We start from the raw sequence: 19,207 nt of genomic DNA, 5'->3' as shown, positions 1-19,207 counted from the left end.
AATATTAGATTGACAGTTTATAAATTAACCACAGCAACAGAGAACTCATTTTAGTGGTGGTTATAGCTTCTTGTCAGTTAAGGGAATGTTTCCTCATTTTTACTTCTTACTCAAAGTTAATTCTTGTGAAATGACTTAAAGATTTTAAAACCTGACAATATTGTGCTTTCGGGAGAAAGAATTTTTTTTTACTTTTTTTTAAACTTGTAATAAAATGTACAAAACATAAAATTTACCATCTTTACCATTTTTAATCCTCAGAAAGAATTTTAAGTGATGAAGATAAACCGTTGTTCAGTCCTTTGCCTTGCAGACTGGTAAGTTATCAGTTTACTCAATTCATGGAATGGTGGAGTAGAAATTAGATTGTTCTGCTTTTTTTAATCCAAAAAACCTGAAATGGTTATTTAAGCATAGGTTCACTCCTTTTGAGGTAAAACCCATTTTCTGTAACAATACTGAAGACGTAATGTTTATAATTTAATTTTTCATTATTTTTCTTTTAAATAGACTTCATCTCTTTTGGTTAAACATGTGAAAAGATGGGGGGATGGGGAACTAAAAACAAAGTGCTTGTTCTTGAATTTTTAGTGCCGTAGTTGGAAATAGAGATCAGAACATACCCTCTACCACATTTGACTACCCATTATAAGCAACATGTAAATAAGTACAAATTAATGTCAAAACAGTACATTTAATGCCTAGAAAAGTGAAGGAATATACAATTAAAGCTTGCTAATTTTTCCAATGTAGCTAGTGTCAGCTTCTTCTTCTACTTAACCATTCAAACTTATAATCATAAAAGTGCATGTAATTTTATTCACGTAGAATCACCTGGGGAGCTTTTAAAAGTGCCTAGGCCCTACTATGGGTCAGTTAAATCAGAATCTCTGGAGATAGGCCCCAGGCATTAATATTTTTTTAAAAGCTTCCCCCCACCCCGAGGCCAGGATTGAGAACCACTGATGTAAGAGCCCTAACTCTTTGGAGTTTTTTAAAAATACAGATACCTGGTCACTTTGACTTATTAAATTGGAATATGTAGGAATAGACCCTGGTATTAAAACTGCCGTGAATTGTATCTTTGTGGTAAATCAGCAGAATAGCAGTTCCCTGTGTTCTTAACTGTGATATATGATGGATTGGGATATGACTATCAATGTTGACTGACATTCTTTTGCTACAGTAAATAAGAGTTGGTAAGTATGCTGATATTGAAAAGGCAATCACAAATGTATAGAATAGAGTTTATTTTGTCTGGTTTTTAAGGCAGTTCTTACACATTTTCTTGATTCTGTGTACTTCACTCTGCCTCTTTGGTACACTGTTGGCTCTTCATCTGTTTTTCTGCTAATATGATTTTGTGTAATCTGTTTATATTGATTGTTAAAGCAACCTTGCATTCCTGAAATAATCCCAACTTGGTCATGTAGAGTATCCTTTTTGTATATGATTATATTTGATTTGCTAATATTTTATCTAAGTTTTTTTTCTACGTTCATAAGAGAAATTTAATTTTTTAAAGTATATAGCCATTAGGGACGAACTCATTCTATTTTTTTGACTTGCACTTTTCAAATTTACGTACCTCTCCACTGACCTTTCCCTCCTATATCAGAGGATAAGGGACCTCCGGGAAAAGTAGCTTATCTTTCCATCTATTGTTTGGAATCCATCCCCTCTCCATCAGTTATCCCTTCTTCTACCTCTTTCACTCCTGGCACTTGCCCTGTTCACAAGTGTGCTCCATTATTCCTCCTCTTACTCTTGCCCTCAATATTATCTTCTATCACCCTAGCTTTTTTATTCCTTTTTATGACCAAGCAAGCCATTTTAAAGCATATTTCACTTATTTCACCATGCAATGAAAAATGTTTAAATACAGATAAATAGCACCTACAGTTTTTAATTTCACTTCACATCCTAAGAGAAATTTTATACACAGCGAAACATCTTTAAACAATAATGTATACTCTGGCTCCAATTTCTTGCTAACTCTTCACTTTTCAACTCCCTCCCTGCAGTTTGGCTTCACCACCACCACCCCTCGCCAACACTTTCTCACTTTTCGGAAACACCTCTTGCCAAGTTCACCAAATGATCTCATTATCATTGTGAGTGGGCATTTTTCAGCCCTTATTTGACATTCTATTTACTTAATTCTGATAACTACTTCTTTCTGAAACTCATTTTCTCTCTTGATTTCTGTGACATTCCTGGTTTTCTCCCTACCTTTCTGGCGGCTCCTTCTCAGTCTGCTTTCCCTCCTTTGTGCTGTAAATGTTATTTTAAACCCCCAGAGTTTGGCCCATGACTCAATCATCTGATACTCTTCCCTGGTCAGCCCCATCTATGTCTCTGATTCCAGTTATATCCAAATGATTCCCACCTGTTTATCTCTAAACCAGATCTATTATCTCTCAGTGCCTGTTTCATTTTTTTCCCTGGATCTCCTAAGGATACCTCAAACTGAACAATCCAAATTAATTTTTCTTCCTATATTTAGAGTCTTAGGTAATATCACCACTGTCCATCCAGGTGACCAAGCCAGAAACTTGCAAGTCCTTTTGGATGCATCATTTGGTCTGGATGTTCGTATCCAGTTGATCAGCAGAGTTTGTTGAATTTCTCTCCTGCATATTTGTCCTAGTTCTTCCATTCCTACTTCTGCTGATTTGGTTCAGCCCCTATATCTTTTCTTGCCTAGATTATTGTAACTGTCTCTACCCTGAATCTCACTCTCTCCTAATATATTATCAGAGAGGTTCTCTAAAAAGTAACCCTGATCATATCTCTTAAATGTTACTTCTCCATTATCACTCAACTCCTGCCAATCCCCACATCCATGGGCCAGGATTGCAGAATCATTACTGGTCCCCAAATGCTAGTCCCAGTCTTTTGCCTCTGCTCGAGTGCCCTAAGCAGATGACTCCTCTTTAAGAAGTTCTTCAAGCTTTGCCTTCACTGGGAAATTTCTGAGCCATGAAGTGGGGTATACCTCGTCTGTGATGCTGCCTCCTTTAGCTGTCCCCTCCCCCCCTTTTCTTTTCCTTCCCACCCTCAAGGCTGTGAGCTCCTTGAGAGCAGGGGGTGGGGGAGTGAGTTTTCATTTTGAGATCTTCAAAACCAAGACTAGCGTATGGTAGGTCCTCAATATCTATTGAACCAAACAACATTACAAAAAATTTAGAAAATAGAGAATTAAGCAGGAAGAAAAAACTTAAGTCAATCACCCATCTGTCTTTTTCATTTACATGTTTATACTTTATTATAATAGATATTTACATGTAGTTTTGTTTCTACTCTATTCTTCACTTTACATTAAGAGTTTTCTCATTGTTCCTACATAGTCTCCATAACAGTTTTTGATGTTTACAGGCACCCTGTTTTGTACAACCATCTTCTTGCACGTAGTTTCCCCAGTATTTGAAGTGTTTCCCACATTTTAGAGTATTTATTTAGACTAAATATAAAGAAATACTGCATCACATTCCTGGGAGTCTCTTTTGTTTGCTGTCTGTCTTGACGCATGTGTCCGTCTTAACTTTTCCACAGAGAACTAGCAGCATGGTAACAGGAGACAGCCTTGTTTTATTCAGCATACAATTAGATATTTTCCATTCCATGCATTCCATGTTAGAGACATGCCATTAAAGATGTCATAGATTCAGTTCCATACCATCTAGAGATTTCATTGTGCATCCAGCTTTACTTCAACTAGCTGTGCTTTGAACTAACATTCCTGAAAGAGGAGAACTACTTCATATGCTGGCTTCTTTGTTAATTTTGTCATCTCTTTATTTCAGGATGACTGTCTTAGGTCACTAACAAGATTTGCTGCAGCACATTGGACAGTGGCATCACTTTCAGTGGTACAAGGACACTTTTGTAAACTTTTTGCATGTGAGTATTAATACATGTACCATATATGTTATGATAATTTCTCATCTTCTGTAGTTTTGTTTTTAGTGGTGAAACTTCCCTCCATTTTGAAAGAAATATTTTGGTAATACTGTTTGTCTTATATACAAGTTCTAGCTCATGAATTCATATATAGCTTGCAAAAAATAAATTTAAACTAGATTATATGCATTTTAAAAATAATTTAATACTTACATTGACATATAATATGTGCTCATGTATTTTTCTTTAAACATTAGCATTGGTGCCTGGTGACAACCACGGAGACCTTCCATGCATATTAGATATCGACATGTTTCATTTATTGGTGGGTATCTTGTAATTTGTGTTTGAAATTTTTATCATATTATATAGCTTTATCTTAGACTTGATGAGTAATGCAGAGGCAGACAAGAGGAATTATCGCCTATTATTCTTACTGCTTCTGAGTATAATTCTTTTCTGAAGATCCTCAAAAAGAAAATGTTAAGGAATCCAGTTGAGAGACTTGACCTGGGTGTCTAATCCAATCTGTCTTATTTTTGCCTTGTGGCTGAGGTCAGTAATGTAACCTCTCTATGCTTTTCACTCTAGAGAAGTAAAAAACACTAGTAAGGGCTGCTGCCAACCCATACGGTGCTTTGGGGCAGATACAGCCCTCTGGTAACACTGCTTAGCAGCAGTCTCTCTGTGTGGTTTAGGGAAAGTCATGTCTTCTGAGCAGGTGCGGGTGGTGCCAGGTCAGCACTGGCTAGGCTGAAGTTCAGCCCCACCTCAACCAGGTCCCCTTACTCAGGACACTGAGTGTACCACCACGCACAGCAGCCCCAAGTGCTGCCCCCTTAATCTCTTTGGGCATCATATTCTGTGCCTGTAAGTTGGTTAATACCTACCTGATATAACTGTGTCAAAACTCAGTGGGATAATCAATGTAAAGAGCTTAGAGCAATGTGTCCCTAGTAAATGTTAGCCATTGTTATTGTTCCCATTGCTCCTCTGAAAACCACCACCACTGACACCACCATACAGGCAGCAGGAGGCTAACAATAGAGCTAGTATTTATTGTATACCTGACTGCTTTCACATTCATCTTCATTTAGTCCTTACATCCTTATTACTGAGGTATTAAAAACACGTATATTATCGCCAGCTTACCAACAGGGAAACTGAGACTCAAAGGAATTGTCTAAAAGGTTCATAAGAGGATCTTGGATTCATACCTAGATCTTTGTGGGTCCAAAACTCATGCTTTTTTCCATTGCTCACTACCTAGAAAGATTTCAAGTTTTATTTTTGTTATTATTAACAATAAACTGTATATAGGGGAATCACTGGATAAACGAAATAATAATGCCCATCAAATGAAATAATAACGCTCTAAATAATTTTCTTTAGTCAATCCTAGTGGAATTTCTAACATGTGTACCCTTTAAGAACAGAGATTTCTTAAGGGGAGGGACTGAGCTCACAAAGAGATCACATTAAGAAAATGGAAACGTGTTCAGCTGTGAAAGGAAAGGTGCTCCGTCTGACCTTCTGTATTTGGTATCCAGGTGGGCTTGGTGCTCGCCTTCCCGGCATTGCAGTGTCAAGATTTTTCAGGGATCAGCCTTGGCACTGGGGACCTTCACATTTTCCATCTGGTTACTATGGCACACATCATACAGATCTTACTTACCTCATGTACAGGTAACTCCTTTTTGTCAGATTCTTGAAGTACTGGAGTTTTTTCAGTTTAAAAAAAAAGTACTAAAGGAAAAGGTGCTTGGATGAGAGTAATATATAAACTATAATTAGGCTACTTGTAGTAGTAATTAGTAAAATAAACAGTAAAATTCTGTTTATCCTCATGTGAAATTTTTTGAAACAATTTCCCTTCTGTTAAAAACCTTAGTGATGTGAATGTTTTTACTTATTTTTTTATTTCATAAGTTTAGTAATATTTGAGTACCACAGGCTGTGTATTTAACAGATTCTACTCACCGCTTGCTGCCTGGCACCCTGAGGCACTTTGGCTTCCTCTCCCTAAGGGGCTCCTTGTTAGGATGGAGATCAATACTATGTTCTGACCTGAGGGATTAAAGTTCTGTGTGTTTTGTGAGAGTGTTTTCATATTACATGTGAGTGTATGAATATATTTGAGTGCTTAAATGGTGTGATCATCAATCCACTTAGTAGGCAAATACAGAGTACTAATATTGCCTTATCTTTCAGAAGAGAATGGCATGGATCAAGAAAATGCTTCTGGGGAAGAAGAATTAGCAGTTCTTGCTTTGTATAAAACACTTCACCAGTATACAGGAAGGTGAGGTCGTAATCTTTACATGATAGGCAGTTCCCCAAATATTAGGAGGTGGTAGTATGAAAAATGAATTCATTTGTTAAATAAGGGAAATTGCTGTCTGTTGACATGTTTAAAATAAGAGATGGGGGAGTGACCTGCAGGACTTCTCAACTTTTAATATACTAACATGATTGGAAATCTCTGAGAGAGGAGTAATATACAGCACTTCCCACACATTTTTAAGGTATATCCAGGGCTGGCAGGAGTGCAGTGACATTCTTAGAACCTCATGTTATTGGAGTCATTGTGATTTGGTTACGACAGTTTCACTTGGCTTTCTTTTTTTTTTTTTTATTTTTTATTTTTGGCTGTGTTGGGTCTTCGTTGCTGCGCGCTGACTTTCTTTAGTTGCGGCGAGCGGGGGCTGCTCTTCCTTGTGGTGCACGGGCTTCTCATTGCAGTGGCTTCTTTTGTTGTGGTGCACTGGCTCTAGTCACACGGGCTTCAGTAGTTGCAGCACACAGGCTTCAGTAGTTGGGGCACGTGGGCTCAGTAGTTGCAGCGCACAGGCTCTAGGGCATGTGGGCTTCAATAGTTGTGGCATGCCAGCTCAGTAGTCGTGGCTTGCGGGCTCTAGAGCACAGGCTCAGTAGCTGGGGCGCATGGGCCTAGTTGCTCCGCGGCATGTGGGATCTTCCCAGACCAGGGCTTGAACCCGTGTCCCCTGCATTGGCAGGCAGATTCTTAACCACTGAGCCACCAGATAAGTCCCTTCACTTGGCTTTCTAACAGTATATGTCAAGAACCATACTGTTTGTTCTTTGACTAAGTTATCCCATTTCTGAGAATCCACACTAGCAGAATAATCCAACATATAGAAAAACCTATAGACATAAAGATGTACACTGATATTATTTATATTAGCAAAGAATTTAAAGCAATCTAAGAGTTTGCTTACAGGGAAGTAATTTAGTGTAGGTTATGATTGATGTTATCCAGAATATTAAAATTCCAATAAAATTATGGTTTATGATCTGAAAATCATGTTAATTTTAAATTTTATATGTTACAAGTACAACTGTGTAAGACAGATTAGTATGAAAATAGTTTGCCAAAGTAATACCTGCTGATATAAGGTTATAGAATAGTGGATAGTTTTTTTATTTTCCAGATTTTCTCTTTATATAGCTATATAACTTTTATAAATTTTAATAACAGCATTGGAGGGTATATCACCAATTATACCTGACGTCCTGTAATAGTTAGGGCTACCCATACCTTTTAAGCCAACGTGCTATCAATTCCAAATAGTAGTTGTCTGTTTTCACACTGTGCTATAACTAGAATGACCATTTTTTAATGACATTTCCCAGTTATCATGTTTCTCTTTCACAGTGCCTTGAAGGAAATGCACTCTGGTTGGCATCTGTTGAGGAATGTCAGAGCTGGAATCATGCCTTTCCTTAGGTGTTCTGCTTTGTTTTTCCATTACTTAAATGGAGTTCCTTCCCCACCTGAAATTCAAGGTAATTTCTAATTTCTTTCAAAATGTAGGAAATGTATGTAGTCTTTCACTCTAGCAAGTTAAGAATTAAAGTGCATTGCAAAAATGAAAACTTATTAAAAGTTTAGGTCATAGCTAATTGACTATGGTGATGTACAGATTATAGAATTAGATGCATATTTATGTAAATATCTGATTTTATTTGGATGTCAGTAAATGTACTGATTTTGTACATGTACAAAAATGTACTTGTTTTGCTTTCAGATGTTAAAATTGTTCAATTGTATATTATTCATAAACAGGGTTGTTCAGATTTTAAAAAGTGAAAAATGACAAATTCAGGTGTGGTTTTTTTGTTGCTTTTTTTTTTTTAACTTTTGATTTTATATTGGAATATAGCCAATTAACAATGTTGTGATAGTTTCAGGTGCACAACAAAGCAACTCAGCCATACATATACATATATCCAAACTCCCCTCCCATCTAGGCTGCCACATAACATTGAGCAGGGTTCCCTGTGCTATACAGTAGGTCCTTGTTGGTTATCCATCTCAATTATGGCAGTGTGTACATGTCGATCCCAAACTCCCTGACTGTCCCTTCCCTCCACCCTTCCCCCCGGTAACCGTAAGTTTGTTCTCTAAGTCTATGAGCCTCTTTCTGTTTTGTAAATAAGTTCCTTTGTATCATTTCTTTTTAGATTCCACATATAAGGGATATCATATGATATTTCTCTTTCTCTGACTGACTTCACTCAGTATGGCAATCTCTAGGTCCATCCATGTTGCTACAAATGTCATTATTTCATTCTATTTAATGGCTGAGCAATATTCCATTGTATATATGTACCACATTTGCTTTATCCATTCCTCTGTCGATGGACATTTAGGTTGCTTCCATGTCTTGGCTATCGTAAACAGTGCTGCAATGAACATTGGGGTGCGTGTATCCTTTCGGACCATGTTTTTCTCTGGATATATGCCCAGGAGTGGGATTGCAGGGTCAAATGATAGCTCTATTTTTAGTTTTTTAAGGAACCTCCGTACTGTTCTCCATAGTGGCTGTACCAATTTACATTCCCACCGACAGTGTAGGAGGGTTCCCTTTTCTCCACACTGTCTCCAGCATTTATTGTTTGTGGATTTTTTGATGATAGCCATTTTGACTGGTATGAGGTGATATCTCATTGTAGTTTTGATTTGCATTTCTCTAATAATTAGCGATGTTGAACATCTTCTCATCTGTCTTCTTTGGAGAAATGTCTATATAATGGTCTTCTGCCCATTTTTTGATTGGGTTGTTCGTTTTGATGATATTAAGCCTCATGAGGTGTTTGTAAATTTTGGAGACTAATCCCTTGTTGGTCACATCATTTGCAAATATTTTCTCCCAATCTGTGGGTTGTCTTTTCATTTTGTTTATGGTTTCCTTTGCTGTGCAAAAGCTTTTGAGTTTAATTAGGTCCCATTTGTTTATTTTTGTTTTTATTTCCATTATTATGGGAGACAGATCGAAAAGGATATTGCTGCAATTTATGTCAGAGAGTGTTCAGCCTATGTTTTCCTCTCGGGGTTTTATAGTATCTGTTCTCACATTTAGGTCTTTAATCCATTTTGAGCTTATTTTGTGTATGGTGTTAAAGAACCATCTAATTTCATTTTTTTTACATGTAGCTGACCAGTTTTCCCAGCACCATTTGTTGAAGAGACTAGACTGTCTTTCCACTGTTGTGTAGTCTTGCCTCCTTTGTCGTAGATTAATTGACCATAGGTGTGTGGGTTTATTTCTGGGCTTTCTATCCTGTTACATTGATCTATATATCTATTTTTGTGCCAGTACCATACTGTTTTGATGACTATAGGTAGTATAGTCTGAAGTCAGGGAGCCTGATTCCTCCAGCTCCGTTTTTCTTTCTCAAGATTGCTTTGGCTATTTGGGGTCTTTTGTGTCTCCATACAAATTTTAAGATTTTTTGTTCTAATGCTGTGAAAAATGCCATTGATAATTTTATAGGGATTCCATTGAATCCGTAGATTGCCTTGGGTAGTATAGTCATTTTGACAATATTGATTCTTCCAATCCACAAACATGGTATATCTTTCCATCTGTTTGTGTCTTCTTCGATTTCTTTCATCAGTGTCTTATAGTTTTCGAGTACAGATCTTTTGTCTCCTTAGGTAGGTTTATTCCTAGGTATTTCATTCTTTTTGATGCAGTGGTAAATGGGATTGTTTCTTGAATTTTCTTTCTGATCTTTCATAGTTAGTGTATAGAAATGGAACAGATTTCTGTGTATTAATTCTGTAACCTGCAACTTTACCAAATTCATTGATGAGCTCTAGTAGTTTTCTGGTGGCATCTTTAGGATTTTCTATGTATATAGTATCATGTCATCTGCAAACAGGTACGGTTTTACTTCTTCTTTTCCAATTTGTATTCCTTTTATTTCTTTTTCTTCTCTGATTGCCATAGCTAGGACTTCCAAAATTATGTTGAATAAAGGTGGTGAGAGTGGACATCCTTGTCTTGTTCCTAATCTCAGAGGAAATGCTTTCAGCTTTTCACCATTGAGTATGATGTTAGCTATAGGTTTGTTGTATATGGCCTTTATTATGTTGAGGTATGTTCCCTCTGTGCCCACTTTCTGGAGAGCTTTTATCATAAATGGGTGCTGAATGTTGTCAAAAGCTTTTTCTGCATCTTTTGAGATGATCATATGGTTTTTATTCTTCAATTTGTTGATGTGGTATATCACACTGATTGATTTGCAGATACTGAAAAACCCTTGTACCCTGGGATAAATCCCACTTGATCATGGTGTATGATCCTTTTAATGTATTGTTGGATTCAGATTGCTAGTATTTTGTTGAGACTTTTTGTGTCTATGTTCATTGGTGATATTGGCCTCTAACTTTCTTTTTTTTTCTTTTTTTTTTTTAATATTTATTTATTTGGTGGTGCCAGGTCTTAGTTGCAGCAGGTGGGCTCCTTAGTTGCAGCTCACCAGCTCCTTAGTTGCAGCATACGGGCTTCTTAGTTGTGGCATGCAAACTCTCAGTTGCAACATGCACGTGGGATCTAGTTCCCTGACCAGGGATCAAACCCGGGCCCCCTGCATTGGAAGCGCGGAGTCTTAACCACTGTGCCACCAGGGAAGTCCCAGCATGTAATTTTCTTTTTTTTTGTGGTATCTTTGTCTGGTTTTGGTATCCAGGTGATGGTGGCCTCATAGAATGAGTTTGGGAGTTTTCCTTCCTCTGCAATTTTTTGGAACAGTTTCAGAAGGATAGGTGTTAGCTCTTCTCTAAATGTTTGGTAGAATTCTCCTGTGAAGTCATCAGGTCCTGGACTTTTGTTTGTCTGAAGATTTTTAATCACAGCTTCAATTTCAGTGCTTGTGATTGGTCTGTTCATATTTTCTATTTCTTCCTGGTTCAGTCTTGGGAGACTGTACCTTTCTAAGAATTTGTCTATTTCTTCCAGGTTGTCCATTTTATTGACATATAGCCACGTGTAGTGTCTTATGATCCTTTGTATTTCTACGGTGTCTGTTGTCACTTCTCCTTTTTCATTTCGAATTTTATTGATTTGAGTCCTCTCCCTTTTTTTCTTGATGAGTCTGGCTAAAGGTTTATCAGTTTTGTTTATCTTTTCAGAGAACCAGCTTTTAGTTTCATTGATCTTTGCTCTTACTTCCTTTGTCTCTATTTCATTTATTTCTGCTCTGATCTTTATGATTTCTTTCCTTCTACTAACTTTGGGTTTTGTTTGTTCTTCTTTCTCTAGTTGCTTTAGGTGTAAGGTTGGGTTGTTTATTTGAGATTTTTCTTGTTTCCTGAGATAAGATTGTATTGCTATAAACTTCCCTCTTACAACTGCTTTTGCTGCATCCCATAAATTTTGGATCGTTGTGCTTTCATTTGTCTCTAGGTATTTTTTTATTTCCCCTTTTATTTCTTCAGTGATCCATTGGTTGTTCAGTAGCATATTGTTTAGCCTCCATGTGTTTGTGTTTTTTGTAGTTTTTTTCTTATAGTTTATTTTTAATCTCATAACGTTGTTATCGGAAGATGCTTGATATGATTTCAGTTTTCTTAAATTTACCGAGGCTCGCCTTGTGGCCTAGCATGTGGTCAATCCTGGAGAATGTTCTGTGTGCACTTGAGAAGAAAGTGTATTCTGCTGCTTTTAGATGAAATGCTCTATAAATATCAGTTAAGTCCATCTGGTCTAATGTGTCATTTAAGGCCTGTGCTTCTTTATTGATTTTCTGTCTGGATGATCTGTCCATTGATGAAAATGAGATGTTAAAGTCTCCCAGTATTATTGTGTTACTGTCAATCTCTACCTTTATGGCTGTTAGTATTTGCCTTATATATTGTGGTGCTCCTATGTTGGGTGCATATATATTTACAGTTGTTATATCTTCGTCTTGGATTGATCCCTTGATCATTGTGTAGTGTCCTTCTTTGTCTCTTATAACAGTCTTTATTTTAAAGTTTATTTTGTCTGATATGAGTATTGCTACTCCAGCTTTCTTCTGATTTCCATTTGCGTGGAATACCTTCTTCCATCTCACTTTCAGTCTGTATAGGTCCCTAGGTCTGAGGTGGGTCTCCTGTAGACAGCATGTATATGGGTCTTGTTTTTGTATCCACTCAGCCAGTCTGTGTCTTTTGATTGGTGCATTTAATCCATTTACATGTAAGGTAATTATCAATATGTGTATTCCTATTGCCATTTTCTTAATTGTTTTGGGTTTGTTTTTGTAGGTCTTGTTTCTTCCCTTCTCCTTTTGTTCTCTTCTCTTATGTTTTGATGACCATCTTTAGTGTTGTGTTTGGGTTGCTTTTTCTTTTTTGTATGTGTATCTATCGTAGGTTTTGGTTTTGCTGTTCCCATGCACTTTTGTTGTTGTTGTTGTTGTTGTTTTACTTATTTATTTTCAGCTGCATTGGGTCTTCGTTGCTGCGTGCAGGCTTTCTCTAGTTGCAGCAAGCGGGGGCTACTCTTCATTGCAGTGTGCAGGCTTCTCATTGTGGTGGCTTCTCTTGTTGCAGAGCACGGGCTCTAGGCGTGCAGGCTTCGGTAGTTGTGGCACATGGGCTCAGTAGTTGTGGCTTGCGGGCTCTTGAACACAGGCTCAGTAGTTGTGGCGTACAGGCTTAGTTGCTCCACAGCATGTGGGATCTTCCCGGATCAGGGTTCGAACCCATGTCCTCTGCATTGGCAAGCACATTCTTAACCACTGCACCACCAGGGAAGCCCTCCCATGCAGTTTTGATACAGCAGTCTATGTATGTACAAGGTTTTTTATTTTTTAAAAAAAGATTCCCTTTCCCGCTTAGAGGAGTTCCTTTAGCATTTGTTGCAAAGCTGGTCTGGTAGTGCTGAATTCTCTTAGCTTTTGCTTGTCTGTAAAGCTTTTGATTTCTTTGTCAAATCTGAATGAGATCCTTGCTGGGTAAAGTATTCTTGGTTGTAGTTTCTTCCCTTACATCACTTTAAATATATTGTGCCACTCCCTCTGACTTGCAGAGTTTCTGCTGAGAAATCAGCTGATAACCTTATGGGAGTTCCCTTGTATGTTATTTGTCGTATTTCCCTTGTTGATTTTTTTCTTTGTCTTTAAGTTTTGTCGATTTGATTACTGTGTGTCTTGGTGTGCTCCTCCTTGGGTTTATCCTGCCTGGAACTCTGCACTTCCTGGACTTCGTTGACTGTTTCCTTTCCTATGTTAGGGAAGTTTTCAGCTATTATCTCTTCAAATATTTTCTTGGGTCCTTTCTCTTCTCCTTCTGGGACCCCTATAATGCAAATGTTGGTGCATTTAATGTTGTCCCAGAGGTCTCTTAGGCTGTCTTCATTTCTTTTCTTTTTTTTTCTTTATTCTGTTCTGCGGCAGTGATTTCCACCATTCTGTCTTCCAGGTCACTTATCCGGTCTTCTGCCTCAGTTATTCTGCTATTGATTCCTTCTAGTGTATTTTTCATTTTAATTATTGTTCATCTCTGTTTGTTTGTTCTTTAGTTCTTCTAGGTCTTTGTTAAACATTTCTTACATCTTCTCAATCTTTGCCTCCGTTCTTTTTCCGAGATCTTGGGTCATCTTCACTATCATTATTCTGAATTCTTTTTCTGGAAGGTTGCCAGTGTCCACTTCATTTAGTTGTTCTTCTGGGGTTTTTATCTTGTTCCTTCATCTGCGACATAATCCTCTGCCTTTTCATTTTGTCTCACTTTGTGATTGTGGTTTTCGTTCTGCAGGCTGTAGGATTGTAGTTCTTCTTGCTTCTGCTGTCTGCCCCCCTCAAGTATTTTTTAATGTGAAACATGTGGCCTTGAAGTTCAAAATAGCCATAATTACACATAAATCTGATTTTTTTTAAATTAATTTATTTATTTTGGCTGCGTTGGGTCTTCATTGCGGCACGTGGGTCTCCCCTAGTTGTGGGGAGCGGGGGCTACTCTTCGTTGCAGTGCACGGCCTCTAGGTGTGCGGGCCTCAGTAGTTGTGGCACACAGGCTCAGTAGTTATGGCTCACGGGCTCTAGAGCGCAGGCTCAGTAGTTGTGGCACACGGGCCTAGTTGCTCCGCAGCATGTGGGATCTTCCCAAACCAGGGTTCGAACGTGTGTCGCCTGCGTTGGCAGGCGGATTCTCAACCACTGCGCCACCAGGGAAGTCCCCTGATTTTTTTTATATATATCTGTATTTTTAATTTACTTTTTTTTTTTTAAGAGCTCCTGACTTATTTATTTATTTATTTAATTTTTTTTTGGCTGTGCTGGGTCTTCGTTTCTATGTGAGGGCTTTCTCTAGTTGTGGCAAGCGGGGTCCACTCTTCATCGCGGTGCGTGGGCCTTTCACTGTCACGGCCCCTCTTGTTGCGGGGCACAGGCTCCAGATGCGCAGGCTCAGTAGCTGTGGCTCATGGGCCTAGTTGCTCCGTGGCATGTGGGATCTTCCCAGACCAGGGCTTGAACCCGTGTCCCCTGCATTGGCAGGCAGATTCTCAACCACTGCGCCACCAGGGAAGCCCCATAAATCTGATTTTAATGTAGGAATTTGCTATTTCACAGTTGCTTTTTGTGTTTTGTTTCAATTCATTTCATAAAAGTAGTGTAAAGGTAGACTTAAAGTTTACTGTACCTCATAGTGCCTGGCACATGTCATGGGGTGCCTGCATGTTATGCTGTTCTCTAAAAGTTTGTTGAATAGCATCTCCATTTAGCTAGTTGTCCAGGCACCATTGAGAGAATAATTTACCCTTCCTAATCATTTTCAGTGATGATTAAGTTAGTGTTTAAATCCATCTCTCAGTGATGAAATCATCTTATGTCTCTATACTGCCTTATACTTTTCCAGAGCTACCCATATGTTATTTTTGTCATTTAATGTTCACAAATAACCCCATGAAGTATATCACACAGGTACCCCATTTTGCAGATGATAAAACTGAAACATCAAGAAATTGTGACCAGTTTGGTGAAGGAGTCGCCTGACTCCACTTTCAGTTATGGCGTTTTCTGTGGATCCCTTCCATGTGCCATCTTATTTACTTCCTACAGGTTATGTACCTAGCAAAATTGAACTCTTTCATCTCGTGCCTTTTTTGTTTTAAGCTCTGCTGTTGCTTACTGCCCTATAGGATCTACTCTTAGTTGTTATATGCAAAACTGTTTTCTTCTCTATTTGCAGCTTCTGGAACAAGCCATTTTGAACATTTATGTAACTATCTTTCCCTGCCAAACAACTTCATTTGCCTTTTTCAAGAAAATAAGGAGATAATGAAGTTACTGATTGAAAGGTAATGATTATACACTTTTCTTCTTTATATTGGAATATATATATATATGGAAACAAACTTCAGTTTATCACATATTTTACAGAATTCTCAGTTAGCCTGGCAGAATTCAATCCATGTGATTTATTAGGCCTTCTTAGTTAAGGATTTACCTTTATGGTAAGATTTTTGCCAGGCCTACTGAATAGCATAAGCAGATTTGCCTGGAAGGAGAGTAGTGGTGGAAATGTTTATTTCCTCACATTAACTTACTTGTTAAGTACTGTGTTCCGTAGATTTTTGAAACTGAAAGAAACCTTAAAGGTTATCTAGTCTAATATCCTCACTTTATTTTTATTTTTTTATTTTATTTGATTGATTGATTGATTGCTGCTTTGGGTCTTCATTGCTGCGTGCGGGCTCTCTCTAGTTGCGGTGAGCGGGGGCTACTCTTCATTGCAGTGCACGGGCTTCTCATTGTGGTGGCTTCTCTTGTTTCAGGGCACAGGCTCTAGGCACGCAGGCTTCAGTAGTTGTGGCACAAGGGCTTCAGTAGTTGTGGCTCACGGGCTCTAGAGTGCAGGCTCAGTAGTTGTGGTACATGGGCTTAGTTGCTCCGTGGCATGTGGGATCTTCCCAGACCAGGGCTCAAACCTGTGTCACCTGCATTGGCAGGCAGATTCTTAACCACTGCGCCACCAGGGACCCCCTGTCCTCACTTTATATTTGAGAAAACTGAAGTCTAGAGAAATTGACCCGTTAATCGTGTCAAGTTAGTGACTAAGTTAAGAATAAAATTTGGCTGATTTACCCACAGAATGGGAGAAAATATTTGCACATCATATATCTGATAAGGGAGTAAGAGCCAGAATATATATATCTAGATTTCCTACATCTCTGCAACAAAAAAGCAAACAACCCATTATAAAATGAGCAAAGGACTTCTCCAAAGAAGATATACAAATGGTCAATAAGCACATGAAAAAATACTGAACATCACTAGTCATCAGGGAAATGCAAATAAAAATCACAGTGAGATACCACTTCATACCCATTAGAACTGCTGTAATGAAAGAGGCAGATATTAATAACACATGTTGGTGAGGATGTCAAGAAACTGGAATCCATGTACACTGCCGGTAGGAATAGAAAATGGTACAGCTGCTCTGGAAAACAGTATGGTGATTCCTCAAAAAGTTAAACATAATTACTCTATGATCCAGTATTTTCACTTCTAGGTGTATATTGCAAAAGAATTGAAAGCAGGAACTCATAGAATTTTGTACACACATGTTCATAGCAGCATTATTCACAATAGCCAAGAGGTGGAAACAACCCAAATGTCCATAAACCAATGAATGTATAAACAAAATGTGTTATATACATTCAGTGGAGTATTATTCAGCCTTAAAAGGGTAGGAAATTCTGACACATGCTACAATGTGGATGAAACTTGAAGGCAGGCTAAGTGAAATAAGCCAGTCACAAAAGAACAAACATTATGTTTCTATTTATATGAGGTACCTAGAATAGTGAAATTCATAGAGACAGAAAATAGAACGGTGGTTGCCAGGGGCTGGGGGTGGGAGGAGGAATGGGTTAGCGTTTAACAAGCACAGAATTTCATTTGAGAAAGCTGAAAAAGTTCTGGAGACAGAGGTGGTGATGATTGCCCAACAACTTCAATATACTTAATGCCACAGAGCTGTACACTTAAAAATGGTTAAAATAGTAAATTTTATGTTCTGTGTATTTTACCACAATTTTAAAATTTTTATTTTTATATGAGTGTTCTAGCTCTAGATTATAAGAGCTTCTCATTGATTCAGACTGTTTTGGTTTTGGTTTTGGTTTGGTTTTTTTGGCCACACTGTGTGGCTTGTGGGATCTTAGTTCCCTGACCAGGGATTGAACCTGTGCCCTTGGCAATGAGAGCACAGAGTCCTAACCATTGGACCACCAGGGAATTCCCCAGACTGGTTTTTCAGAGTGTCCCATTAGTGGGGGTAGTAGCAAATTTTAATATGTTAAACATTGTTGCTTTTAGAAAATCAAAGGTCATATTCTTCTGATTTTAAAATATGGTAGGCAAAATATGTGGTATTCCTCTAAGCTTCTTATGAAGAGATAAATATAATAAGCCAAGAAGACTGTTTCTCTCTTACTGGATTTAGAGAAGAAAATTTTTTAGTTCTAGCCCTTCAAAAGTAAAATTTTTTTTTTCTCCATTTACATTAAAGTTGGTGTCATAACATTGAAGTTAAGAGATACCTGGAAGGTGAAAGAGACGCTATAAGGTAAGCTGAAGATTGTCAAAGACTTGGTTGGAGGCAAGAAGTAGGAAGGAAGCAGGATATAAGTGTACAGTACAGCCTATTGTCCTGATAATTCATCCTGAGTTCTTCAAGTAAAAATGTGAACCCTAAGGCCCTGTGTTGTTTAAGCATGCATTTTAAAGTTCTTACTGTGGCTTTTTGCTGCTGTGGTAGTGCCCAGTCACTCAGATTGTCTTCCTTTATTTATTTTGACTAAGTTAAGAGTTTCCCTGTCATTGTTACAATATGTCCTCATAATAACTGGGTTTTTTGTGTGGTTTTTGTTTTGTTTTAGCTATCCAAGAGAATCTAACAAATTAATAGACCTTCCAGAGGATTACAGCAGCCTCATTAATCAAGCATCTAATTTCTCGTAAGTTTTTATATTAGCTTATTGAGCACTTCCTACCACTGGAAACACTCACTTCTCTACACAGAATTTGAAGGATTTTGTCATTGTTCTCTTTTGTTTGGGTAGGTAAATCATAACATCAGTAGTACCACCTAACATGTACTACCAAACTTGTAAAAAGCATGATTCCATGTTCCAGAATAAGATATGAGAAAGGGGGTGATGAGGGACAAGTTTGATTCATTAGAGGTTATCTAAACAATTTGCACTTTAAATAACACATTAACTACAAACGGTTATATTCCTAAGCAGTTATTATTATTTTGCATATATTATTATTATTTTAAGCTTTAGAATAGCATTGTACATTATCCTATAGCTTTTTTCACTCAGCATTGTTTGTAAGATTTATTTGTACATTTGACACATATAATTTTTAATTCATCAGTTTTCACTATTGTGTAGTACTTCATTATATGGCAGTAGCAGTAATTTTTTTTTTTATTTTTTAATTTACATATTTTTTTCCTCCTATTGATAATTTTATTTCTCTTTTCCTCACTTGTTGATTGAGTGTTTCCAGTACCTGGTGTTGGTGTGTATGTGAGATGTTACCTATTCTAGAAATAAATTTGCCTGGTCCATAGTCTGTATGCATCTTCAGCTCTACTTGGTATTGCAGAATTTTTTTCCAGGGCAATTTTACCACCCTCAGCTCTTTAGCCAGTCTTTTAGAGCCTTGACTTGTGCTTTTTTATTTCATGGAGGTGCCCCAAATCAGGTGGTGACAAGAGCAGAGCCCCAACTCTGTGCCTTGTATGTGGAACTCTGCTGTGCTCCCAGAGCTACTGCTGTCAGACGGAGTTGGAAGGGGAGGACGTGGGAGCTTGCACCGCCCACACCTACTCCTGTGGTTCTGGGGTGGGCATCTTCCTGAGGTAAGGCCCTGGAAGGAGCTTTCTAGCTTTGGATCTGTCACAGTAGACATCTGTTGAGGGGTGGAACAAGAAACTACTACATTGCAGAGATTTGAGGCCACTCTTTTATTCATTTGAGGAAAATGGGGA

General features: G+C 38.0%; 1 protein-coding gene across 12 annotated transcripts in view; it reads left to right on the top strand.

The window, feature by feature from the left end:
- Window positions 1–19,207, top strand: part of UBR2 (ubiquitin protein ligase E3 component n-recognin 2) — a 122,942-nt gene that overhangs the window by 90,415 nt on the left and 13,320 nt on the right. For 11 of the 12 annotated variants that reach the window (XR_014251194.1, XR_014251195.1, XR_014251196.1 and 8 more), the window contains 10 exons: window positions 262–317; window positions 3,807–3,903; window positions 4,161–4,228; window positions 5,454–5,589; window positions 6,115–6,205; window positions 7,580–7,710; window positions 15,389–15,497; window positions 17,714–17,770; window positions 18,084–18,161; window positions 18,908–19,078. Coding sequence is in view for 9 of the 12 variants with exons in the window: in XM_082414617.1 (XP_082270743.1) it covers window positions 262–317; window positions 3,807–3,903; window positions 4,161–4,228; window positions 5,454–5,589; window positions 6,115–6,205; window positions 7,580–7,710; window positions 15,389–15,497; window positions 17,714–17,770; window positions 18,084–18,161; window positions 18,908–19,078 (994 nt within the window). In the remaining 3 variants the exon portion in view is untranslated. The remainder of the gene's footprint in view (window positions 1–261; window positions 318–3,806; window positions 3,904–4,160; window positions 4,229–5,453; window positions 5,590–6,114; window positions 6,206–7,579; window positions 7,711–15,388; window positions 15,498–17,713; window positions 17,771–18,083; window positions 18,162–18,907; window positions 19,079–19,207) is intronic. The other variant, XM_082414618.1, reaches the window with a different exon arrangement.

The sequence above is a fragment of the Balaenoptera physalus genome (assembly GCF_965194825.1).
Source record: "Balaenoptera physalus genome assembly, chromosome: 11".
Classification (NCBI taxonomy): Eukaryota; Metazoa; Chordata; class Mammalia; order Artiodactyla; family Balaenopteridae; genus Balaenoptera; species Balaenoptera physalus.
Note: the sequence above shows the minus strand (reverse complement) of the source record. Positions and strands in the feature narration are given on the sequence as shown.